At 41.6% G+C, this 26,890-nt stretch overlaps 1 protein-coding gene and 1 long non-coding RNA gene across 2 annotated transcripts in view; one reads left to right on the forward strand and one right to left on the reverse strand.

Moving 5' to 3' along the window:
* LOC140907852 (uncharacterized) overlaps positions 1-1,105 on the reverse strand; it is a 94,411-nt gene extending 93,306 nt beyond the window's left edge. The window contains exon 1 of the long non-coding RNA XR_012157658.1: positions 1-1,105. This is a non-coding gene — a long non-coding RNA (uncharacterized lncRNA).
* On the forward strand, positions 187-26,890 carry AQP1 (aquaporin 1 (Colton blood group)). The gene is made up of 4 exons (XM_073334754.1): positions 187-816; positions 21,807-21,971; positions 23,333-23,413; positions 25,104-26,890. The coding sequence occupies exons 1-4, from the start codon at positions 232-234 to the stop codon at positions 25,281-25,283; spliced, it is 1,011 nt and encodes a 336-aa protein (XP_073190855.1). The 5' UTR covers positions 187-231; the 3' UTR covers positions 25,284-26,890.

Consider the following 26,890-nt stretch of genomic DNA (forward strand, 5'->3'; position numbering starts at 1 on the left):
CTTGTTTTTTGGTTGAGTCCAAAGAGAGAGAAATCCTGTAAAACCTTGCAGCCCAGCTTGCATGCTGAATTACCACATAGAGGGTAACCAAGTGATGGTAAAACTCCTGAGGCACCCCGAAGCACTCTTTTATAAGGATTTTAAAAAGCCTCTTAAAAATGGCAGCAGAGATCAGAGTCTCTGAGGGGAGGGGAAGTGAGGGGGGAAAAAAAAGAGAAGAAAAACTTTGGCATGCATGTAGTGCCTTACATCAATCTATGTAGATGTTCTTTCCTCCTTTTGTGTAACACCCCTTTCCTCCTACAGACCACCCAAAGCCCTATAAATAATCCAAGAACTCTGTTTTTTCTTCAGCTTTCTCCTCCGATCTCAAAAGAGAAATATCAAGCAGGGGAAGGGAGGGAGAGAGAGAGAAAGAGAGAAAAGATGGCTAGTGAATTCAAAAAGAAAATGTTTTGGAGGGCAGTAGTGGCTGAATTCTTAGCCATGAGCCTCTTTATTTTTATCAGCATCGGCTCAGCACTGGGCTACAATTTTCCTGTAGTCGGCAACAAGACAGCCACAGCCACTCAAGACAATGTGAAGGTCTCGCTGGCTTTTGGGATCGCGATTGCAACCATGGCACAAAGTGTGGGTCACATCAGTGGTGCCCACCTGAACCCAGCGGTGACCCTGGGTCTTCTGCTGAGCTGTCAGATCAGCGTCTTGAAGGCTTTCATGTACATCGTTGCCCAGTGCCTAGGAGCAGTGGTAGCCACGGCGATTCTTTCTGGAGTCACTTCATCTCTTCCAAACAACTCCCTTGGGCTCAATGCGGTAAAGCTGATAACTTTTTCTTTCCCACTTTCAAGCAGAAGTTTTAATGTAAGATCACTAACCTACTGAGGAGGGCAATCTGGTGTCTGGGGATTGTTTGAGGCAGCCAGTCATAATGGAAGACACTGTGTTTAAAATAAAAAGAAAAGGAGTACTTGTGGCACCTTAGAGACTAACCAATTTATTAGAGCATAAGCTTTCGTGAGCTACAGCTCACTTCCTCAGATGCATATCGTGGAAACTGCAGCAGGCTTTATATACACAGAGAATATGAAACAATACCTATTCCCACCCCACTGTCCTGCTGGTAATAGCGCAGGACAGTGGGGTGGGAGGAGGTATTGTTTCATATTCTCTGTGTATATATAAAGCCTGCTGCAGTTTCCACGATATGCATCTGAGGAAGTGAGCTGTAGCTCACGAAAGCTTATACTCTAATAAATTGGTTAGTCTCTAAGGTGCCACAAGTCCTCCTTTTCTTTTTGCGAATACAGACTAACACGGCTGTTACTCTGAAACCTGTGTTTAAAATAGGGCTTCATCCAAAGCCCACTGAAGTCAATGGGAGCCTCTGCCTTGACTTCAATTGCCATGGGATAAAGTTTTTAGGGCTCATGCTGTCACTTGCTAGTACAGCTACTACTGTAAGCTTACAGATATACAAACCATCCTCTATAAGACAGAGATCAAGGAGAAGGTCCTCTTTTTCCTGAAACAAGGTCGTATGTTACTGGTTACTGGAATCACATTATGTTTGTGTTTGCTTTTGTACGTCAAGCATGAGATATTCAAAGTTGCCTAAAGGATTTAGATACCCAATTCCCATTAAAAATATTGGCAATTGGGTATCCAAATACCTTAGCAGACTTTGAAAATCTCAGTCTACATATCTTTTCTGGTGATGTCATTTAATGTGCATAGATGAATATATATTTTTATTTTTTTCAGGTTACTCTGTATAGGCTACCTAATTAGGGGCTCAGATAACCCCAGGATGGAGGCTAAGAACATAGGTACCTAACTAAACACAGAGAGAAAAAGGTGGGGGGGGGGAGGAGGGAGCGAGATCTGTAGCAAAGCAAATCCTGTTGTCAAAAATCTACAATGAAATGTACGTGTTGCATTACCCTGAGAGCCGAATTGCTCTCTGACACCGAGTTACAGTTGCCACTTCTTGTGTTTTTGTTTGTTTAGAAATACACTCATGGAAATGTTGAATTCTGCATTGCTCTGTCCAAGAGGAGGTGAGGCAACTGTCTATAATAGGAGCCCTGGTTTCAATACTTTTACAGCCAGATGTTTGTGGCTGTGTGACTGTGGACAGTAATTTCAATAAAGCTGCTCCAATCATTTCAGTGAAGCTGTTCCTCCTTAAAACACTGGCATTTGACCAGAGTGGCAACTAAATGGATCCACATATCTTTAAGCATTTGTTTGGCTTAGAATGAGCCTATTTTCAATGTCAGTCACATAGCCACAAACACCTTGTTAGTGTTACCTACAGGAATATTAAAACTGGGATTTCCCTTATGGCTAGTTTCAGAGTAACAGCCGTGTTAGTCTGTATTTGCAAAAAGAAAAGGAGTACTTGTGGCACCTTAGAGACTAACCAATTTAAATCGGTTAGTCTCTAAGGTGCCACAAGTACTCCTTTTCCCTTATGGCTAGTTACTCCATCTGATTCTGTACAGTGCACTTATTTCAAATCTTCTGGATGTTCCCTCCCATATAAAAAAATTAAGGTGGCAGTTTGTAACATTAATATTCAGCACCCAGTTTAATTCACGGGGCATATTTGCAAGAGAAGGTTTTGATCAGAATGTGTCTTTTGCTACAGGTAAGCCCTTTATGGGCAAGAGAAAACAAACAGAACAAGTCAAAGAGTATTAAATGAATAAATAATGTGTTGTGGTTTAACATGCGGTGGTGTCTACAGGCAATTACAATGAAATTATGAAAAATATAGTAAAAGTTGGTATTTAATAAGTTACTCCAGAGAAACAAGTGGGTGTCATTGGTCTTCATGCTCCATTGCAATATTAGGTTTCAAAGTAGCAGCCATATTAGTCTGTATCCGCAAAATTACTCCTTTTCTTATTGCAATATTAGTTGCTTGTTTACCTCTCTGGAATCTGTGGATACAGAGGATTTGATGATCCATCTATCCACTCAGCTTCCAAATTTTGATGATAATTATGGGCCTGACACAAAGCCCATGGGAATCAATGAGCATCTTTCCATTGACTTCAATAGGCTTTGGATCAGGGTCTAAAAACGGTATGTACTCTTTCCCTCTGAAACCAATGTTGGAGGGAACTAGACCATGCAGGAGAGAAGCACATGGGACATGATGTAACCAAAGAGGTTTCCTGCAAATACCTAGGGGCCAGCTGCCATTAAATGCGGGTGGTCTGTTTCCCAGAGTGTTAGCATTTGGATTTCCCCGTCTGCACGCTGGCCGGCCATGAAACCCTCATGCACTGGTTCACCCTAAATCCCAGAGCCCTGAACCTGGACTTTTGTTGGGTGGATACATGACACCAGACAAACCCCCTTTTGTTTCTTGGACTACCCCCTAAATTATAAGTTACACTGCACGAGCTGGGAGCTGGGGGCCCCAAAGAGAAGAGTCTGGGAGGCAGGGGGCAAGACTGGGAAGATAGGGCTGGAATGACAAGAAGGCAGGGAGAAAAGCCTACAGGGATAATAAAGCAAATACAGGTTGGCTCTGAGAGGGAAAGAACCATTTCTTGAGAGAAAATGTTCCCTCCACTTGGGCATGTGCCTCAGCCTTTCGGCACTATACCACAAAATCAGGGACTATTTTTTCCCCAGATGAGCCAATATTTTACCCCATTGCCCTCCCAGCCAGCCAATGTATGTACTAAATCTAATTGCATATGCAAAGTGTCGGGGTGGAATCAATGGTAATTTTTCCATTGGCTTCAGTGGGACTCGATTTTACCCCAGGAACCTTAAAAATTCCACCCGACCTGCAGGAAGGAAGCCTCTGAGTCTTTACAGCAACTGAGTGGAATTCAATGGAATTTGTGCTTTTAGGGGAAGAGAGTACCCTGCAGGGGAAAACCATGGTATTTTATGGCTCCAGCGCCGTGTGTGACCATATCCCCAAGTTGGAATTTGTCCAGGACACTGGTCAGAACCCTTATCATGCAATTAATGTAGCTCTCTAAGGTGACATCGCAAGTGTGGGTATCAATGGTCTTCATTGTCAAATATTCAGAAGAAATGATTTTTCATTCAGTGCTAAATGTTCTGGCTGGAGTCTCGGTGGGGGAATCTCTCTGGAGATGGGGAGAGCAGCAGCTGTTGTTTTCCCTTTGAGAGAAATAGAGAGGAAAACAAATTTATTTGCTTCCCACTGGCCAGTCCAGATTGGCTGGGTGGCTAAGTTCGGTGCCGGGGAAAACAGCACAGCAGCTGCCCTGACAAGAAGGGTTTTTCAGAACCTGTCACGATAGGTCACATGGGAAAAAAACGCACAGGTCAAGCCTCAGAGCAGGCTGGATCCGCCCTTAAACAGAAGATAAGCAGAAACAATGTAGATCTGCCTTTGCACAGTGCTGCCCACTTTAACTAGAGTACAATAGGGAAGGGATAGAACTTATATTATTGCCAACAGCTTCAGCTGCTTGTGCTTTCAGTGGGAATGAGAGGGTACATGACTCTGAATGTGTGGAGGAAAAAAAAGAAGGGGCTTTTAGGCTGGGCTATGGTTCCTAGAGGAGTGGTTTCTGTTGTAACATCATCAGAGTTTATTAGGGTCAAGTTTTCTCAGTTTTCATGAGCCCCCCACTCCCCCCAAAGGGCAAGCACCTTTGCACGTGACAAGGGTGAGTGAATAGACCACCTGCTGTGGACACGCAGTCTCAGACCTGTATGTGTGCATCGTGGTAATAGTGACCCTCTCTGCCTATCAACAGCAAACCAAACAGACAAAAAGAAATGCAAGCAAACTGAGCAAAATGACAGCAGTTATAACAAAACACACCAAGAGACATGCAAGAGTGCAGAGAAAGAGGGTGCAGGGAGGGAGCAGGGAAAGGTATTGAACTCCTTTAAAGGGTTTACTTTTAGGGACTATACGGTGCTAATGTAACCCACACACCTGCTGGGTCTGGTGTTCTGTCCCCTCTAATGGCGCTGAGACCACTAGGAGATTAATGAGTTTGCTCTCCAGCCTTAGCTAAGAGCCATATGGCTTGAGGCTCATGCATTTAACTCTAGAAGTCCCAGGTTCAGTCCTGCCCGCCGATGACTGGGGCCTGTCAGTGTTACACTAAGATGACCACATTAAAAGGGCCTGATCCAAAAGCCACTGCCATGAAGGGAAATATATTTATTTTGTTCAGCAGGCTTTGAATCAGACACTAGTGCTGAGGGACAGTAAGAGACAAGCTGGGTATGTGCAATTCTAAAAATCTGGCCCTCCCTTGTCAGTCTTTAACACAGTGTTAACACAGGAAAGGTATCTGTTTGCAGTTCAGAGGAAGCATCTCTTTCCATCAACTTGCATCTTTTTTTTTTTTTGATAATTTCAGCTTCTCACCCCAAACTAGTTTCCACATGGTAGAACTGTAAGAGCAGAGTAAATCCAAGACACACAACCTTAGCTTTTGAGTGTAGCTGATTATTCTATGTTTGAGACAGATCTGTAAGCTATGGATTGTTAACGTGTCATTTACTTACGCTAAACAGACTACTAATGGTCAACAACCTGCTTAAGTTAATGAAAAGCAGGCAAGAGGCAACTGATATGTGGTCAGATAACTGCTGTAGCAAAGATATTTGCTGCCCATCAATGATTATCTCAACACTTCTATCAGATTGCAGTAAAATATGTTATGCCAATTTTAAGTCAATTTTTCCTATGGCTGAAATTATAGGATTGTGAAAAATGTATGCACTGCTTCATGAATTCATAATTTACTGCACTTTCTGTGGCTTTGTATACTTATTAAAGCTGCTGAGAACCCCACTGCGAAGCTTAGCAAGCAAGCTCCTTGCTTGTTCTAAAAGACCTTTCTTCAAGTTTGGAAAACTAGTGATAATTCTGCCTTAAATTAAATGAAAGAATTTAAAGCAAGGAAAATAAATATGAGTACTAGAGGAGATTTAATCTAGACAGAGGAGGAAAAACAAGAACAATAAATACAATCAGCTCTGTTTTAAGGGAGCATGCAGTGGACTAACAGAAATTGGTTACATAAAGGAGATGTCTTTCTAACAAAGCCAGAACGCAATTGGATTCAGTATATTCAGAGATATTTTGGAGCAGTCTCCAAGGAGATCACACTAATAAAGGTGTCCTTTTGTATGGGTTTCACTTCACGTTGTTCCTCGAGTGTGCTTTGGACTTTCTTTCTAATGGATAGACCCTCTGCCACACCCATAGTCAAGTAGGCTGTGTTCTACTGATGAATCAACAGTGGCAGATGCATGAATGTACAAGCTGGGATGCAAAATGGTTTTATGGTGTCTGGTTAACCAGGCCTGGAGATGACTCAAAAGTCTTGCCCAAAAGAGGAAGGAGGGGGCTTCACCACAACAGCAGCTCTTCACCACAGCAGGATCAGTGCTCGCAGTAACCACTACTTTCATGCCCCTTCCCTCCCCAGCAATTTGCAATTACAGGGCGAATCCATGCGCACCTGTTCAATGCAAGTAACTCTCTGAGGAGAACAAGCCGTGGTCTCTGAGTCTTGTTCAGCACCAGGACTGATTTCTCAGCCCAGCAGTCATTTTGATATTTTCTAAACGAATCGTTTCCGTTTTTCAATGTCAAATGACTTTTCGTTTTGAATTTTACTTCGGCTGACTTTTTGAAAGGACTTAAAAAAAACCTCCTTGAAAATTAAATGAAACGTTTTGGGTTTGGGTCAAACTTTTGTTCTGTTTTTAGTTCATTGAAAAATTGAAAAAATTTCAGGGTTGGGTGGACCCAAAACACCTTTTTTTTTTTTTTTTGGTTCTGCCACCAAACCAAAGAATTGGTTATTCACACAGCTCTTATCACAGATTAGAGAAAGCTCTGGTCTCTCTGAGGCTGTGTTATCACCACTGTGCCAGGAGTGGCTTCTGTGGATGGTAGGAGGGCTCATATGTTGTGCTGTGGTGATTCAGTTTTTCCTGTTTCCCTCTTTCATTATGGCTGCTCCCTCAGACTGTGATCTCATCCAATCTTAAACTAAACAAAATCAGATTGAGTCAGGAGTTGGGTGGTGGAACTTACAAAGAAAACCCCAGTGTTTTAGAAGTCAAGGATGGTGAATAAGTAGGCAGGATTTTTTCCTCTGAGCCAGCCCCATGTTATGGAGTATTGGACTCCTGGAGGTGCCACTGGACAGATGAGACAGAAATCTGAGGTCTGGACTTCTTACAGACATTATAGAGGGCATGACACTCTTTATAAGACAAAGACTTGAGTCCTTGCTCCCTGGTCACATTTCAACATAAGTAATTACATTCTGCATACCTAAATTCCCTCTGTGGTTTCAATTAACCACAGTATTCTCTCTCTCCTGCTGGCCTAGCCTGTTGTGTTGTTATGTTCTGCATTATTAAACACACACTGTAGCTGCTGTATTGCATTCCAGAGGTGGCTGCATTTCAGTGGTGGACAAAATGATCCTTGCATACAATATATAATTTGTAGAGCTCTTTGAGATTCCGGGGGGATGAAGAGACCTATAGAATTATCCTTATAATATTTCAGTCTTTTAGCTGAACTTCATACCAGAGTAGTAGCTAACAGCATTCGGCTAGGGAGATGGGTGACTTTGATAAGATACAGAGCACAAGAAAATCACTATTTGAAAACCGCAGTGGTGTTGCTATGTTAGTAACTTGTTTCCATAGTGAGAGAAGATCCACCTTTTGAATGAGACATACAACTGGAGCCCTCGGCTAAATGTTATAGTTAATTTAGGAAGAACAAGAGCGTTAGCCATTATTTCCTGGCTATGTTACCTTTTTAGTGTCCCGATGCAGTTTCACTTGGAGAAGTTATTCTTTCCTTCCCTACCTAAAAACGAGTGATTAGTGTTTCTCATGCAGCATAGCTGCTCTCTACCACCCCAGAAATGTCCTGTGCTCTCTGCAATGGGCGAGTCACGCCCAATATATGTATTTTGAAACCCTTTTGGTAAAAGACACTATACTTATAACTGTTTGCAGTGTTGTTGGAGCTGTGTTGCTCCCAGGATATTAGAGAAACAAAGTAGGTGAGGTGATATCGTTTATTGGACTAACTTCTGTTGGTGAGAGAGACAAGCTTTCGAGCATACACAGAGCTCTTCTTCAACACTGCGTCTGGGAAAGTTTCTCAGCATGTCACAGCTAAATACAAGTTGGAACACATTGTATTTAGCTGTAACACTCTGAATATCTTTCCCAGACCTGAAGAAGAGCTCTGTGTTAGCTCCAAAGCTTGTGTCTTTCACCAACAGAAGTTGGTCCACTAAAAGAAATTACCGAACCCAGCTTTTTTCTCTACTATACTTATGAGATAGCCTTATCACTAAGTAAATGAGATCCTTGCACAACGTGCGTAGTGTCTAGGGAATACGGTTTGGCTGGAGGTATTAATTCCACCCAAATCAGCACATCATCTTAATGCATGGAACTATCCCCTCCTGACCGCTTCTTAAGAAAATATAATTGACATGATGGCCCTGAACCTACAGTATGATAATGCTCCTATCTAATGGAGTGAAGCAGCCATAAAACCAGCTGAACGAGCCGCTTGAAGATTTCCTCAGTGTGGGAGCTCCTTAAATGGCACAGAGCTACAGTGGCAGCTGCTAAACCGCACCCTGGCTCATAGTACAGTGGGTGTGGATGGGGGAAAGGGGTGTAGCAATCCTTGGCTTCTAGAATCACTTTTTGGGACCATCCACCTGCCAGTCCAGTCTCTAGGCTTAGAATAGAGCACCCCTGGGGATGTTTTATGCCCGGAATTGGACCACTAGCAGTTGGATGGTGGTGGCTAGAGGAGTATTAGGAGGAGGTAAACATTCCTGTTTGGAAAGTGCTGTGAAATCCTCAGAATAAATGTGCTATTTAAATACAAAATATTATATTCTCTGACTTTAAATTTTGGGAGAAAATCTATAGACTTGCATAAGAATGGGATACAATAGACCTAATCATACCTATTAGTTTTGTTCAAGCTACTAAAAGGAAATGTGCAATCTTTTTAAACCCCTTGAGGAGGTCCCAGCAATTTAAGAGTGAGTAGAACTGTCTGGAACATATTTGATGATTTTTTTTTCCTCGTGAAAAATCAGAACTTCCTCCCCCCACGCCCTGAAAATTTTTTGGTGAAATTTGTTTTCTGATCTAGAGTTTTCCATTCTAAAGTGGAGACGTGTTGGCTAAGATTTGTAGGAAACTCTCACTACCACCACCCTGTCTGTTTTGTGGCTAAGCAGTGAATGTTACTTTCTAGAATCTTTGATTTGGCGTCTTTCACTTTAGGCTCAGGGCAGGCCTGTGAGAAGCATAGCAAGCATCACAGATTTCACTGGAAGAGATGCCCTGGCAGAGCTGTGTATAGGTGAAACTTGCCCCAGGCCACGCAGGGCTACCAAGCCTTCCTTTCTAGGGATGAGCCAAATCCAGTTGAGATTCACTAGGCATGAAAAAGGTAGCTATCTGTATTGATCCAGACTGGGAATCTGGCACATGAGGGAGTAATCTGGAAATAAATGGGGAGGGGAAGAGGTCTTTCTGGTGAGAGGCAGGATGGAGGGAAGGAATGAGGTAATGGAAGTAGCTTGTGGGAGTCTCCGAGTCCAATTCTCCGCTTGTGTAAATGGGTAAAACTTTATGGAAGTCAATGGAGCTGTGTCCACTTATACCAGCCGAAAATGTGGCTCTCTGGGTGTATGGAAGATGGCAACTATTTAAAGGATAAGAGAATCCTAGAAAATGTAGGAATCAGAGTTGTATAAAGACATATCTATGACAACCCTTTTTTTTTTCTCTCTGAGCACCAAATTAGTTCACAAATTTTAAAGGAGGAAAAAACAGCTGTAGAAAATTTCCTGTTCTCATATAGAAGTTTCCTGCTTTTTTCACAGTGATTTATAGTCAATGAGTGTTTGCTTTCCCACTCTCTAGATTAACTGGAAACACTAGATAACAATAGGTCCTACTAACTGACAAAGGCCGATAAAAAATTCAAAATGTAAAAGTGATCTTTATTAGCCATTTTAGGAATCCGGCATTCCAGGATTTTTTTAAAAAATAGGTATCATGACGCAAATTTCATTTTTGAGAAATGACATTTATTTTGTACATCCAAATTGTCTCATTGTTTCCTTGTGCTCCCCTGTTGGTCTGTCTCCATCTGTTGTCTCTTGTCTTATATTTGATAAAAAGCTCTCAGGGACAGAGCTTGTCTTTTTGCTTTTATAATTTTGGTTTTGTGTTTGTACAGCACCCAGCACATTGCGGGCCTGGGTCTATGACGAGGGTTCCTAGATGCTGCCCCAATACAAACAGGAATAACAATATAATAGCAATAACAACAAGAACTCAGTAAATCCCCTCTGGATTTACATACGTGGGAACCGGGGCAGAACCTGATACCATGTGTTCTAAAAGGAAAATCCCAATGAAAAATAAATAATTACATTGAAATTTAGAACTGAATTCAGAGCTGATGGTAAGTGGGAAGAGCTCCACTGAAGACAATGAAATCTGAGTTTAGGACATCATATTATTCCATTAAATCAATTACACGGGGCCTGTCCTCTATCTTGGACAGGAAAATAAATAGACTAATAAATAAATGGGAGGGGAAAAGTGTCTGAATATCTCAACAAAGTTAAGAACATAAGAATGTCCATACTGGGTCAGACCAAAGGTCCATCCAGCCCAGTAACCTGTCTGCCAACAGTGGCCAATGCCAGATGCCCCAGAGGGAATGAACCTAACAGGTAATGATTAAGTGATCTCTCTCCTGCCATCCATCTCCACCCTCTGACAAACAGAGTCTACGGACACCATTCCTTACCCATCCTGGCTAATAGCCACTAATGGACTTAACCCCCATGAATTTATCCAGTTCTCTTTTAAACCCTGTTATAGTCCTAGCCTTCACAACCTCCTCAGGCAAGGAGTTCCACAGGTTGACGGTACGCTGTGTGAAGAAGAACTTCCTTTTATTTGTTTTAAACCTGCTGCCCATTAATTTCATTTGGTGGCCCCTAGTTCCTATATTGTGGGAACAAGTAAATAACTTTTCCTCATTCACGTTCTCCACACCCCTCATAATTTTATAGACCTTGATCATATCACTCCCCTTAGTCTCCTCTTTTCCAAGCTGAAAAGTTATTCTCCCTGACAGAAGCGCAGGTCTGTAATCCACCACTTGGGTTAGGGGATGCGGCCTAGAAATCCTGCTGTGTCCTGGGTTCCACCGGGAAAACCATCTACACCTCAGACAGCCGGTCTTTCTCTGATTCTCGAACTCTTCCAACTCTCAGCACAGCTCCCTTATTATTGCTGCTCTTCACTCTCACTCCCATGTTCTCTCCCCAATCCCTTTCTGATGAATCTAAAGACAATATATGGTGATGTGGGCCACAGGATATCCTGAATAGAATAGACAGAGGTGACATGGATGTAATGGAGACAGAATTTGGCCCTTAGCCCTTTTTCTCATGTTGCTTCTATATTGATGCTCAGGGCAGAGAAATGAGAGAGCAGGAGTTGCTGTCTTTACTCCAGAAGCCTATTTGAATATTAATATGGCCACATTTTACCTTTAGAAAGTGGACTTTAAAGGTATAAACTACCTCGGGCTTGAGAAGTCTCTGAGTATCCCCTTAATTCCAAGGAAGATTTCACAGTTTCATTGGCGTTTGGGTTTAGAAATATAAAACTAACGCTACTCTAAGGCAATCAACAAGTGTTTACACTGTGGTGTTTGTACAAAGCCAGATAGTTATTCCAGTGTCTAAATACAGTGGGAGATTGTCATAGTCACAAGTTACCAATGAAGTAAGTAACAAATAGTTTATCTGTATAATTAAGTCCTCCAAACAATCTTCTAAAAAGGATTTGTTTACTCAGTTTTAATTCAGTTTAGAAAACAAAAACCTTCCTAGTTTATTCCCAAACAGCAAAATTAAAAATCATTTCACAAGGAAACTTTCCCACGGGGAATACACAAAGGTAAAGTGGAATGAGACTCTTCCACAAATGCTTTGCCTCACACTGGCGATGTTTAATGAAAGCCCTGTAGATATATTGACATTTACTGTCTGCCACTGGACGCATATGTTAGATTTATATACATCGGTTTAATATAAATGAAGCCATTATTCTTCTCTTTATAGCATGTGGGGCCCTGTAACACAAAAGGAATGACTAGTTTCTCACCATGTAGTGGAGAGGGTGGGAGGATGGTGGTTGGGTCTTATTATCTGAGGTTGTCTACTGTCCAAAGAATGGAAGACAGCTGTTGTGCTTAGCGAAATGTCTGGGCTGGCACCTAGAATTCTCTCATCTGTATTTGTTGGGAGGGAGTCTGGCAGAGGACAGGAAGTTGTGCTCCCATATTCTACTGCAGGTCCTATCACTGACCGACAGGCTGATGAAGTCTTTCCAAAGATTTCCATTAACTTCAATGGGCTTTGGAGCATGCCCCTGTTGTGTGGCCTTAGACAAAAAACCAGTTAAACCTCTCTGTGTCCCAGAGATTTGTGACAAGTTGCACTATATAAGTCAAAACCAGACAAATAATGGGTGTAATAATGCCTGTCTCACAGGGATGTTGTTAATGAATTAGTGTTTGGCAAGTGGTTTGAGCTCTTCCACAAAAGGCCATTCAGAAGAACAATTATTAACATCATGTTACTAATCAGTTACCCAACTTCTGAGGATTTAACATCATTAAATAGTCAGCTCAGGGAGAACTCTCAATGCTTTACCTGTTGTGTAACAAACAAAGATAAATCTGAATGGCAAAGCCTTTGCAGAGTTATGAAGAGGACAACTTCATCGCAATATTAATAACTTTATAATAATTCACAGAATCTGGGCCCTGGTTTGACAAAGCACTTAAGCATGTGGAATTTTAAACATGTGAGTAATCCCACTGATTTCAATGGGATTGAAATTATGCACATACTTCTGTGCTTTGCCGGATCGTGGACATAGTGCATTTTTACCCTGACTCAACAAAATACTATGCAACAAAGCAGGGACAGGTCACCGCCTGCGAGGAGCCGCCTGAGATCCAGCACCCTGAAACCCCTCCAGTGCCCCAACCCCCTGCCCCAAGCCCCCTCCTTCACCCAAACTCCCTCCCAGAGCCCGCACCCCACACCCTGTCCCACACCCCAACCCCTAGCCCTGCACCCCCCCCCCCGCACTCCGACCCCCTTGTGACCATTCCTCCACCTAGGGGCAACAGGGACATGTCACCGCTTCCAAGGAGCCATGTGGAGTCAGGTAGGGAGCCTGCCGCCCCTGAGCCAACTGGACTATAAACCGGACTTTCAATGAAGATCAGAAATGTTGGTTTGTAGAGCTTTGCGGTTGGTAAAGTGACTGATAACATAGCTTATACTAACTTCAGTCATGTGAGCAGTCCCATTGACTTCAGTGCTGTGATCCTACAATATCTCAAAGTCCTTTAAAAATAACGGTGTGACATAGGGGGATTGTTTTGGTCCCCCATTGAATTGCCACCATCACTGGGACTAAATGCTGCCACAGTTCCACAGTGCATAAAAACACTAAGTACAGGCTAGGACAGGAAGTGATGCTGCTCATATCCAATTGGAACAGCAGCATGAATTGTGGTGGTTGGGACATAGTTACCTGAGTTAATGGAAACAACGGACGAGCCAGTCCTAGGAAAGGTATCCTGTATCAACAAAATAACTGAGGGACTTTGGGGTCGAGCAACAGAAATGGTTGTGTGGGGGGACTGCAGATATTGATTTATGAGATGAGAATCATAGAATTTAATATGAATCTCTGTAGGTTGGCTAAACAATGACTAACGGGTATGATAATAGTGTATCGATATTTGTAGGGTATGAATAGAAAAGAAGGAGATGAATCGTTTAAGATGGTACAAAGAGTTATCATTAGAAAGAACGGTGAGATTAAGGAGGGGAGTGTTTAGGTTAAATAGTAAGGACCACTTTCAGAGAGTGAATGTCTGTGAAACAGCCTCCTGAAAGAAGTGGGGGAGAGCTGCATCACTTAGGATACTTCAAACTGGGCTGGGGAAAGCAGCAGGAAATGTTCTTTAGGGAACAGACCTGCACTGGGAGGGAGATGGACTGGGTAAGCTAATGTCTATGGTGGGAAATATAGGGATGTCTAGTGCTAGTTATTAGAAGCTTCTTGAACTTAACATACTAAAGAATGAGTTCACTGTAGGGAAAAGATATTAATTATTTATTGGTTTCAGAGTAGCAGCCATGTTAGTCTGTATTCGCAAAAAGAAAAGGAGGACTTGTGGCACCTTAGAGACTAAACAATTTATTTGAGCATAAGCTTATGCTCAAATAAATTGGTTAGTCTCTAAGGTGCCACTAGTCCTCCTTTTCTAATTATTTATTATAAATTATTTTTATTAGTTTATTATTTTATTATTATTAAGATACATATCACAGTACTGCCTCAGAGATGCTAGGTTCTGTGCACACTGCATTTACATTCTACAAATATTAAAAGAAAGTTTGGGGGAATTAAGGATTTCAGTGAGCCCAGCACAATGGAAGAATCTTTTAACTCTCACGGTCCTATATAGGTCTTTTGCAAGCTATGCCATATGTGGGGTTCTTCAGGGTTAATGCATGAATATGCATTACCTGTTAGTGGAAGATGGGAGAATAATTATTTAGGATGGTCTAGGGAGACTAACTTGCAGTAGAGATGGGAGACAGGAAAGTACATTGCAGCACACAGTTTAGTCTCCTAGGATTACAATGCTTTGGCCTAACTAAAACCTTTGGGCTTAATATAGGGGTATATAGATATAAATTAATTACCTGTCATACACAGGAGGTCAGACTGCATGATCTAATGTTGCTTTTGAGCCTTAAACTCTACGAAACTATGCAATAGATTCCCAAGAGAGGTGATGGAAATCCCTTTCCTTAAAACCAGACTAGATAAGCCATACTATAGGGAAAATTCCAGTACTGCTAAAGGAAAGACCTAACAGGTCTTTTCCACCAGTAATTTCTAGAATTGAATGGCACTAAAAGTAACTCTGGAGGTTATTGTCAATGAAATTCTACATTCCATATTGCTTAATTTTCATTCCAGGAGAAAACATATGAGTATGGCACGTAGAGAAGTGTTTGGAAGAGACAAAGATGAATATGTCCCCTATGCAAGGGTGACGTTCTCATTTGCAAAGAGTTCCATATTTTTAAGGAATGATGAGAAACTAACCAATCCCCTGATATATAAAAAAGTAAATCGAACCCCTGGAAAATACGCTACATAGCTAGAAGGGTGCTAGATGATACAGGGCAATTCCACATGATAAAACCACCTTGGGTAACAAATAATAATGTCCTTTCTATTGTCTTGTCCATGTAATTGGAACCATGTTTTGACGTGATGTACTTTTGTCCCTAATGCAAAAAATATGAAGCCCCCAGAAAAGTACATAGTCAGGTTCACCTTGGGCCAGTTTATTTTCCCATTCCCTGTTTCTGTTTTGAAGTCAGACTACTAAGAAATGTCCTTCTCTGATAAAACAAAAGGAAAGAAAACATGCCATTAATTGCCCACATTCCTGCTCAAAGTGGTGGAAATGGGTCAGCTAAATATGTCCATCAAAAGCAACAGCAAGAAGGCAGCTTGAATACCTCCACTCATGGACAAATCAAAGAGCGAAGCATTTTGTTACATCTAATAGCTATTTGCAATGTGGTTGCCATATGTTTCCCACAACTGCATAGAGAAGGAATTCTGCTCACTCCATGCGTGATCACTAGCGATCACTGTTTGAACAATAAATGTACATTGAGTCTTGCAGGCTGTTGAACCATCCCGTCAGATTACATCACCTGCTTGCCTTCACCAAGACTTGAGATGGGCCGTGTGAACTGAACTGTGGGTGATGTAATCCCAAGTGTTGATTAAAATAGACTGGCAAAAATAAACAGCTGTTTCTTGACATTATCTACTTTAAGTCAGGAGTGTGCTGCGGTAGAACTACCTGCAGTTCTGCATGTGAACGCCAAAACGGATTTACTTAGAGCCCACACTCTTCTACGTGACCATGGAGTCAATGAATGGTTGTCAGTGTTATATAGATAAAAATAATCGCTGACAGGGAGCGGTGTGCTCTCCCTGAGCAACGCTTATTAATCAGTGCTCAAGTAATGAAGCTCAGGGCATTTAACCATGCCATTGCGGAAATGGGCAATTGCGAAGCTTGTACAGATGAAGATTATCTCTGGAAGAGGTAGATGTGCTGTGTCTGAGTGATACTGCCCTTTCCCTCGGATATCACTCCATAACAAAATCAAGAGGACCTTCCTGAATGTTTTCTGACCCTAGTCAGTGTGCAGACAGAAGATGGGTTTGGGCTGAAACCGGAGTCAGAGACCAGGCTTAGTGTGCAATGTAGACATACCCTAGGAGCCTGAGTCAAGGAGCAGAACCCTATTGTGCTAGGTTCTCTACAAGCAATGATACTTCGTTTCCAACATGAAACATTTCCTCTCTCTTCTTAGAGTTGGTATTCTTCAAATTTGTGTTTTGAGTGGTCATTCTTTGTTCTTATACAGCACCTGGTATAACATGGACAGTGGTGTATGCTCTTTCCCATTTCCCATTACCTTTCCGGCATTCTTTATTCATTTTTGTTCCATTTAGGCAAGGCAGTAACAAAGAGAACACGGAAATGCACTAGTATAACCCAAGCCGTTGCTTGCATTGTATGACTCTGATGTCAAAAAATATTGCAATTATTACTGCAATTATTAAAATCATACTGTATGGTTATTGACAGGTTTCAGAGTAACAGCCGTGTTAGTCTGTATTCACAAAAAGAAAAGGAGTACTTGTGGCACGTTAGAGACTAACCAATTTATTTCAGCATGAGCTTTCATGAGCTACAGCTCACTTCATCGGATGCATACTGTGGAAACTGCAGAAGATATTATATACACAGAGACCATGAAACAATACCTCCTCCCACCCCACTCTCCTGCTGGTAATAGCTTATCTAAAGTGATCATCAAGTTGGGCCATTTCCAGCACAAATCCAGGTTTTCTCCCCCTCCCCCCCCCCCAAACTCACTCTGCTGCTGGTAATAGCTTATCCAAAGTGACCACTCTCCTCACAATGTGTATGAAAATCAAGGTGGGCCATTTCCAGCACAAATACAGGTTTTCTCACCCCCACCCCCTTTTTTTCAAAAAACCACACACACAAAAACTTACTCTCCTGCTGGTAATAGCTCATCCAAAGTGACCACTCTCCCTACAATGTGCATGATAATGGCCCACCTTGATTATCATGCTATTACCAGCTATTACCAGCAGGATCCACTGGCACCAGAAGCCACAATACGACTTACCACGACTTCGAGGTGCTACCTGTAAATGTAAGAGGTTAGTTGCTTTTCCATCCTCTCTCATTCTCTGCTGAAACTGCCAATCTAGAGGTGGGACTGGGCTAGTGGGTTTTGCGATGTGAACATGAGGAACTGGACAAGGACCATCTACTGCTTTCACATAAACCACCGAACAGCTGGCAGGTGGGACTGACTTTTGCTGAGTGCCAAACAGTTCTATGATTCAGCTTAAGACGTACAGGCGACAGGCCCTGCCCTTTATTACCACCTCCTCAGAACCAGCTGGCCCCCTTTCTTCCTAATTTTCTTTTTAGCATATTAGCTTAAAAAAAAAAAAGACCAAAGGAAACTCACCTGCCAAAAACTGTCAAGGGTTTGAATTGAAACCACAAAAACATAGTTTAAGGGGACACATGGGCTGCTCCTCACCGCACTAGAGAGGTGATCAAATCTCATGTTGCAGAGCATTAGCTGACCACTGCAAAGGCCAGGAAGGAATACTTCCTAATAAAAACATTGCATACCTGGGCTCCGATCCTGTAGAATTGCCATACAAGTCCAATTGCAGGACAAGCACCTTGGTCAGGTATGTGGTACATGGTGCTAGATGTGGGATAGCAGATGTGTGGGACCAATGGAATAATTGAACATCAGAACCGCATGTTCCTATGAAAACAGTGTGTTTCTTGTTACATATGTTCTGATGGTTAAATCCAGTAGAATGTTTGTCATCCTGAAATACTGTATGCTACTAGGTTCAGATGAAGGCATAGGCAACCTCTGTTCATGCCTAGGTCCTCAGATCCTGGAGTCAGGTGATTAGATAAAAAAATAAGCTTTCATTTAAAAAGAAGTTTTTAGCTCTATGGTTGTGAAGAAAACCTTGCAAACCTGACCCAAGTGTAACCAATATAGTTATGTCTGCCTGAGTCTGTAGAGAGCCTGAAATAACAGCTCTGAGTGGCATGAACTGCCTCATGCATCTCAAAGGGGTGTGAAAGAGGTAACTCCATCAGCACCACCCTGGCAAGGGGGCTATGTATTTGGAAGGGATAAAGGATTTCAGCAGGCCCGGCCTACTCATCCCAGCAGATACACCCCAGCTGAGCTGCTGAGGTAAGTATGGGGAGAAGTTACTCTGCTGCACTTTGTGGGGGAAAAGTGGGCTGCCTGCTGTCTCCACTCCAAATGTATGGCATGGTTGTGGGGATGGAACCATAGAGTACCCCATGTTGTGGTGCACACAGGGCCCCAGATTTCCTTAATACAAGTTTGTATATCACTGTAATGACCCTCTAGGACAGGGCAGACAGACCTCCGTAGCACCGCATGTTACTGACATCTGACCAAAGGAATAGAGAAAAAAACAGGGCAAACCATCACATGTTTGGTCCAGGTTTGTAGAGTTTTGGAACATGGCCCACCCTCCTTGCTATTCCAGTGAAAATGCATGTGCCTCTCAGGCCAGATGTAATTACGTCTGACAAGGCCATGCAAAAGGAAATGCTTTCCTATGACATTGGTAAAGGTTTCCTATGACCTTTCCAGGTTTTCTTTGATTCCACAGAGCCCATCAATAAGTGTTGATTTACACAGAGAATGACCTTTGAACATGGGCCTCTTCTGGTCGGGGGGGGGTGGGCGGAGGGGGGAGGAAGAATATGATTTCCGCCTTCCATAGATAAGGATTAAAGCTGTTTTTCAAGGTGCAATTTATTTTAAAATAAATCTTTTGACGTGAAGGGCAAATCTAGTTGTTGCTCTGCTATTGAGGACTTCAATGATACACCAGCAGAGAATTTGACTCCATAGCTGTATTTGGGGACCTATGTCTCACTGTTCTGATTTTCATAGGTGGTCAGCACCTGCACCTGCAGTTGGCTTCTAAATTTCAACATTTGGCTTTGCAAATTCAATAGGTAGGTGGGATATTCAAAAATACCTCAGGGTACATCTCCACAGCATGCGGGAGGGATAATTCCCAGCATGGATAAATGTGCACACATTATCTCTGCTCAAGCTAGCACCTAATAATAGCAGTGTGGCCATAGTTGAGTATAACCCTGGAACAAGACCCTCGGTATGTACTCAGACAGTCTGAGCCGCTGGCTGCGGCACCATATCCGGTATTTTTAGTGCATTAGTTCAAATAGAGCTAGCACAAGGACATCTACCCGAGCTGGGAATTACCCTGCCCAGCTGCCGTGTAGACTTACCCAGAGTGACTTAGGAGCACAAGCCCCATGTATTTGCAAATAATTAAAGTGATTTATTTTTTGAAGGGAGGGCTGGTGGGCCAGCTGGGATGAAATAAATAAACTGCCTTTTTGGAATTGCTGGGTGAGAAGGAGCAGATGCAATGGGTTGATAACCCATAGATGAGCGGGGGTGGTGTGGCTCAAGGGTTTAGTATGGATGCTTGGATAATGGAGGTTTTCATCTCCGAGCCATCAATTCTTATTAAGTTAAGACTAGAAGCTCCCAACTGTTACTACCGTTCAGATGGATGTTTGGTTGTCTCAATTCACTTCCTAGAGAATGGGTGTCCACATCGCACAATAACACCATTGCAATTGACGTAACTCGACATCTGTGGAGAAATAGATGACTTCTAACTGTAGGGCTATCAATCCAGCTCTTTTCATGAGCAACATGTAAAAAAATGTGTTATCCATAAGCCAAACCCTCAACTCGTGCAAAGAGATGAAGCTCCACTGATCTGAATGGAGTTGTGCTGGTTTAGGCCAGATGAGGCTCCAGCCCAATCATTTTTCTCTTTCTCTGGAGAGACGGAGAAAGCCTCATAGCAAAGGCAAAAACAGGAAAGTGACTAGTGAGGGGTGAAAGTTAAAGGAATTTCTTAAGCATCCAAAAGTTTGGATACTTTTCTGAAGTTATCCAAATGTCTCTCCTAAGGAAATTAGGCTGGAAAACTCATGAGAACAGATTTTCAAACATGATTTCCTGTACTTTCCTTGTTCCAGATGGGTCACAATATCATTATAATATGTTATTGTCATGTATGGCCTTGCACTTTTTAATGCAGATACTATGACAGATGGGATAACCTACTGATAACAGTGACATTGGGTTTAAACTTCGCAGAGCAGGCTTGTTTCTCAGTTACATTGGCCTGATTCCAGTTTCAGTGTCACTTAACACTGAGTTCAGTGGAGTTACTCCTCATTGAAACCGGTGTAGCTGAGATCAGAAAGAGGCCCTGTTTTAGTAACAGACAGAACTAGTACAAACAGCATTCTGAATGTACTCTGCATGATCCATGTGTGTTTCCTGAGCACAAGTTTTCCAGGGAACTTCCAAAAAATGAGCAAATTTCATTTTTTTCTAAGCAAACCTACTCATTTTGCAGCTCAATGACGTGTTAGATACTGAGGGCCTGATCTGATGCATGCCAATTTTGTGGGGATGTAACACTGTGGATTTCAATAGTTAGTTCTGATTTACTGGAGTGGAAGCAAGATTGCTGTGTCTATACCTGTCATTGCTGGTCCATCCCCACAACTTGCTTTCCTTCGGAAGGGTTCAGCAGCAACTGTGTGGCATTTTTGCATTGTGAATGTTCTCTTTTTTTCAGGTAGCACTGAGAGGCCTCAAAAGAGCGGGGTCTCCAGAAAGCCAGGCATTGTACAAACTGGTAGTAATAGATAGCCCTTGTCCTGAGGAAATTACAATTCAAGCAGATGAAAGCTAAAGGGTGGGGAAAGTAAGATACAGAAAAATGATGTGACTTGCCCAAGGTCCCACAGTAAATCAGTGACAGAGTAAAGAATAGATTCAGGTCTCTTAGCCTCCAGACCAGTGCTTTACCCAATGGACCACACCACCTCTCTTTCTCCTTGCCTTATTTCTTCCCCTTGCATTTATTTGGCATTTGATGCTGTATGACGACAGAGCAATGTGCAATCTGTTTCTACAATGCCTAGGTTTTGGGAAGAAATTAATATGTACACTGAACACTCAAAGCTCAAGTCAATGGATAGGATGCGTGTAACCTTAAACTTATAGATGGCAGATTCCGGGTTCTTTCTGTCTCTCATAGGCATAAAAATTATGTTCTTATTGCAGAAACCTGCAATTGGCTGTGTTACCAAAAGCCACTGTGTCTAGAAGCTCAGTTTTAACTTGTGGCTGGAAGGGCTTATAGTTTTACAGTATCATCTAATAACAGTTCCAGGGCATGTGATGAGTACAGTGGCTGGTATTTCAACTCTAGATTTTCTCTTTTTGGTCAATTAAAAGCAACATGAGAGATGAAATTGCCTGACTGGCCTAGAATTTCTCACTGAGGAACTAATACAGTATGAGTTTTTAACCTCAAGTCTCACCTGCATGTGGCTCAGAATGTCAGATGAAATTATTCTTCTTGTCTCCATACAGCTTGCAGAGGGAATCAATTCAGGCCAAGGGCTGGGCATTGAAATAATTGCCACCTTCCAGCTGGTGCTGTGTGTCCTTGCCACCACAGACAGGAGAAGAAATGATATCTCAGGATCAGCACCTCTGGCTATTGGGCTCTCTGTTGCCTTAGGACATCTTCTTGCTGTAAGTTTTAATTCTCATTGTAGATACTCTGCAAATTCCCATGTAATGGCCCTTGGAAGGATTTTTCCAGGAGTGGCTAGCATATTCTGTTCATGGCCAGAAGGCCATACATTCCAACCTGCCTGCCAAAATACCTTGCACAGTCCCTATCTTCCCCTTCAATCTCCCTTATCCTGCTGGTATCACCCTGAAATGCTCGCCAGCCCTGCCAACTGAAGACTGAATATATCATCTTTGCAACCCACCCTTATAAAGTACATTAATACAAAGTAGGCTCCTGACCTCTACAGGTTGTATGGCATTACTCCTTAATACAGTACTTTGGGACATTGGTATACAATTATAAAGACACAGGTCAAACAATGCCTTCATTTCCAAATGTAACAGCCATTCCTTAGACTTCAGCATGAACCTAGAAGCAGCAGAGGTGAAAGACACAGTTTGCTCACCAAGAACTGCACTAAACTAGCTCTGCTACTCTCCAGACTCTGTTTGCTTCTTTTTCCCTGACCACCTCTGCACTCCTCCCCTGCTGCTCCTGGAATGTCTTCCCAGGTTCTGTACGCCATGCAGCCCTTTCCTCCTTCAAATCCTTCCTCCGAACCCCACTCCTTCCCCACAGTGATTTGCCTTGAGTCATCAACATTCAATATTCTACGTTTAAAAATAGAATTATAACAAAATAAGATAAAACAAGGAATTAGCTTTTTTGAAGACAAGTAACATCATAGCTTTGTTTTGTGAACATGTCCCATTCCCCAACCTGGCCTGATGTCATCTCTTGTGGGTCTCATATAATCTCAGTGTTAAGCTCTTTGGGATATAAACCATGTCTCTGTGGCCTTTGTAAGGTGGCATAGACTCCTATGGCATATGCAAATATTCAATAATGACAGTAAGAGAAACTATCCAAACTAGACAACCTCAGGTTTTAAGAGATGATTCCAAATACCCAGTTGCACCAGGCAAGGTCCTCACAGGATATATATTGGCATAATTCCATTAAAATTGAAACTACATTGATTCACAACTGCTCTGAACCTGAGGTGAGATTTTGGTCCGATTAAAGTAAATGGCAAAGCTCCCATTAACTTTAATGGGGCCGGATTTCCACCGTTGGCCCCTTGAGTACAATTTTGCTCCATCTTCCATAGAAGTCTCCATTCTTATTCTTTTCCATTCCATTCCCTAGAAGACTCCATAGATGATTCCATTCAGAATCATATTTGGTTGGTCACAACCCTGCTAAGTGATCACTAAGTATGGATTTAACTGTATTTCAGACACACATATTTTGTTGGTGTGCAACACATAACATTCTGAATCACTTCCCTAACATAAGTTCTCTTTCTTTCTCATAGATTGATTACACCGGTTGTGGAATTAACCCAGCCAGGTCTTTGGGTTCAGCTTTGGTTGGCAGAAACTTTACTAATCACTGGGTAAGTTCAAATCATTCATTCTACAGGAATTTATTTTAGTGACAAAAACCTAAGATGAAGTTCATGATAATTGTTAAGCATTGCCATGTATACCGACTACTTTAAGTTCTTTGGATAAAAAGCATTATGAAAGTATGACTGCACTTCAAAAATACGAACATTAGAAGATATATTATCATCAGAGCTGAGCAAATAACTTAATATTTCATTTGTTAAACAAATCATTTTTTCAGTCCATAAAATAACTGCATGCAGATCACAAACTCCTCAACTTTATTTCTTATTCAATATTATCCGATTTATCTTATTTTGCACAATCTTTTAACTTTGAACAGACCTACTGCATAGTTCTGGCCATGTACTCAATATGCAAGCTGTGTTTGTGAGCTGTGATTGGTCAATTACAGTGGGAGCACTTAGGCTTAGATCCTTCAAAGTATGTATGCGCCTAAGTCCCATTGAAATAAATGGGAATTAGTCACCTCAATGCCTTTGAATATATGGGGCCTTTGACCCCAATTCAGGAAAGCACTTTAGCTTATGAATAACTTTAAGCATGTGAGTAGTTGCTTTGAAGTCAATGGGACTATTCATGTGGTTAAAGTTAAGCATCTGCTTACATGCTGTCCTGGATCAGGGCATTGGAAATACTACAGATTTCAGAGATGTTCCCTATGCTTAAAATGGTGAATGCCACTAGAACTGCTACAATGTCTAGAACTTGGATAAAGTCTTTAAGTGTGTCCATTTAAAATCACATGATAAAGTGTCTGTTTCCTGATTAGATAAGTGTACATGTATTATTGAATTGAATACTCATGCATGAGAATTTGAAATTTGGTTTCCACCAGTACAATTGCACACAACTTTCAAAATCACTTTCAATGAATATTTATGCCTGTAAGATCTGATTGCACAAATCCTCATGCAATGTGAATTTATGCAGTATTCTCCCCTCTCTTTAATGATCACTATGCTACACATTAGCGAGTAGGGCTATTCTTAGCATTTGGGGCATGCAATAAATCCCAAACTGAAGGATAAAAGAAAGAGTTGAGAAAACTTGTATAAATCTGCTTACCATGCCATCCATCTCCCAGTTACAAAAAATGTAACTTTGGTTATAAAGGAAAGTTAGTTTAGTTTAAAATTTTCAAACTTGTGTAGCTAAAGGTAGGCACCTAAATCCATAACAGGCACTTAAGGTAAAATTTTCAAAGTCACCTAAGCAATTTAAAGCTTAAGTCCCATTGAAAATCCAGGGGATTTGGGAGCTTATGTCACTTAGGCACTTTTGAAAATTTTACCTCAAAATGAATGTGGCCTGATTTTTGGAGGCACAGAGCACATGCAGTTCCCATAGTTTCAGTGGAAATCAGACCACATTTACTTAGGAACATGCAAAATGTTTTCCCTGTAAGTGCCTAACTTTAAACACCCAACAACTTTGGCAATATTGGCCGAAGTGACCTGCTCAAAGATACATAGCAACTCATTATCAGAACCAGGATTAGAACTCTGGAGTTCCTGGCTCCCACCCCAATGCATAATCCATTAGGTGACCACCTCCAGGTCTAATCCAACGTGAAAATGAATGAATAACATAGGATGTTTCCAAGAATGGCTCTAAAGTGAATGAGTATTTTGGAAAGCACTGAAAGAAATACCAGAGTTTGATGTTGTATTTCAGATCTTCTGGGTGGGCCCAATGCTGGGAGGTGCAAGTGCTGCCCTGATCTACGACTTCATCCTGGCTCCCAGAAGCAGTGACCTGACTGACCGTATGAAGGTGTGGACCAGTGGCCAAGTTGAAGAATACGATCTGGATGGGGATGACGTTAACACAAGGGTGGAGATGAAGCCAAAATAAAGAAGAATTCAGGGAAAGAAACACATCAATTTCTGAAGATGTTATCACTATCATAGACTCTTTGTAAACACACAAGCAGTATTTCCAGAAGGTTTTTAATTCAGGTTTTCCATTTCCTCGCCCCCTGTCACTCTAGCCTTTACTATCTGGCTCTTAAATACAATGGGCTTGAGGCCAAAATCACGAGACACTTGCGTGTGAGCTAGCGGGTGAAGTTAAAATTCTGAAACCCCAGATTTATGGCACTGTATGGAAAGGAATCGTTCCTCCGATGTCTCCATATATGATGACGACATTCAAATCACCAGTGTAAGTGCTGTGACAGTGGAATGCTAGGACACATGATCTGTCTGTACCCATAACAGGGATTTTACTAGACAGAAAGTTTCAACATAAAATACGAGGCATAATAGCACATGAAAAAATTCTCTCCAATTATTCGCACAAAAGAATCCTTTAGAAATAAATGCACCTAAATTGGTTATTAGTGATATGGAACATGGCTGAGCTTTCTAGACTGCATGCAACCCCCAAAACACTGCACCACAAATGTTCTCAGCAAGCATCAAATCTGCAAGTGCCAGAAACGTTTGCATCTTCCAATCTTTTGTTCTCCCTGCACAACCTCGATGCAGCCTGCAGATATAAAATGAAATCTGAATTTTCGGACTCCAGGGAACTAATAACTAGAAGTCAAATTGGAGCGCAGCTATAACAATGGCAACGAGAACAATACCTCGCTAATGTGTCAACAGGATTTGCCTAGTCCTGTGACTCGTCTGCTTTTGTTAATCTTGCAAATATAACTGTGCATCTTAAAACAAAATGGCACAAAATCAAACGCACCCCACGTTGTTTGAGTAGCTAATACTGGGAAATTCAGGGACACTGTAACACAGACTATATATACTCAGTATATGAGTATATTCTAAATGGGCACAAACAAATACATTTTTGAACCTAAACACAGTTTTGGGGTCATTTCCTGGTTTTTTATATATATGTTTTATATTAAGAGACTAATAAACTGTTTTGTAAGAAAATAGGAGAAGAAAATAAAGGAAAAGGATTGCGGTAAATGTTAGGCAAAATAAATGGCACTGGAAATGGAGAGAAAACTAACACAAAAATATGTAAGACTATTTTCTGTTTTATTTTTGTGCTACTTTGTATTGCCTAAGTAATACACAATTGTAGACGGTTGTGTATACTAACCGCAGAATATATTTGAAGCAGATATGTACTAATATACCTGTTCTATACTTAGACTATCCCCTTTAGATAAGAAACGAGGCCTGGGGTGTATCTATATAAAAAACTGCACACTTTCAATTCACCCGACGAATCAATCAATATCGCTATTGATCTGTTCTCATGTTAATGAAGCAGCATTGATCAGAGAGCCAAACCAAGATTCCAATCGATATGAAAGTTGAAGGCAGTTCAGGACATGTACAGCACATAAAACTAAAAAAATAAGCAAATGTGGAATACGTTTTTCTTTCTTGCATTCAAATTTGGTATATTATCCCATGTATTATCTATGTAAATGTGGCATGGCTGGATTTTGGATCAGTTTAGAAATAAACAAAATCAGTTGTACTACA

Source organism: Lepidochelys kempii, chromosome 2, assembly GCF_965140265.1.
Source record: "Lepidochelys kempii isolate rLepKem1 chromosome 2, rLepKem1.hap2, whole genome shotgun sequence".
Lineage (NCBI taxonomy): Eukaryota > Metazoa > Chordata > Testudines > Cheloniidae > Lepidochelys > Lepidochelys kempii.

Coding starts and splice junctions, on each gene's coding strand:
- AQP1 (XM_073334754.1), top strand. CDS start 232: ATGCATGTAGTGCCTTACATCAATCTATGTAGATGTTCTTTCCTCCTT. Junction 21,972..23,332: donor CCTTAGGACATCTTCTTGCT/GTAAGTTTTAAT, acceptor TCTTTCTCATAG/ATTGATTACACCGGTTGTGG. Junction 23,414..25,103: donor GAAACTTTACTAATCACTGG/GTAAGTTCAAAT, acceptor GTTGTATTTCAG/ATCTTCTGGGTGGGCCCAAT.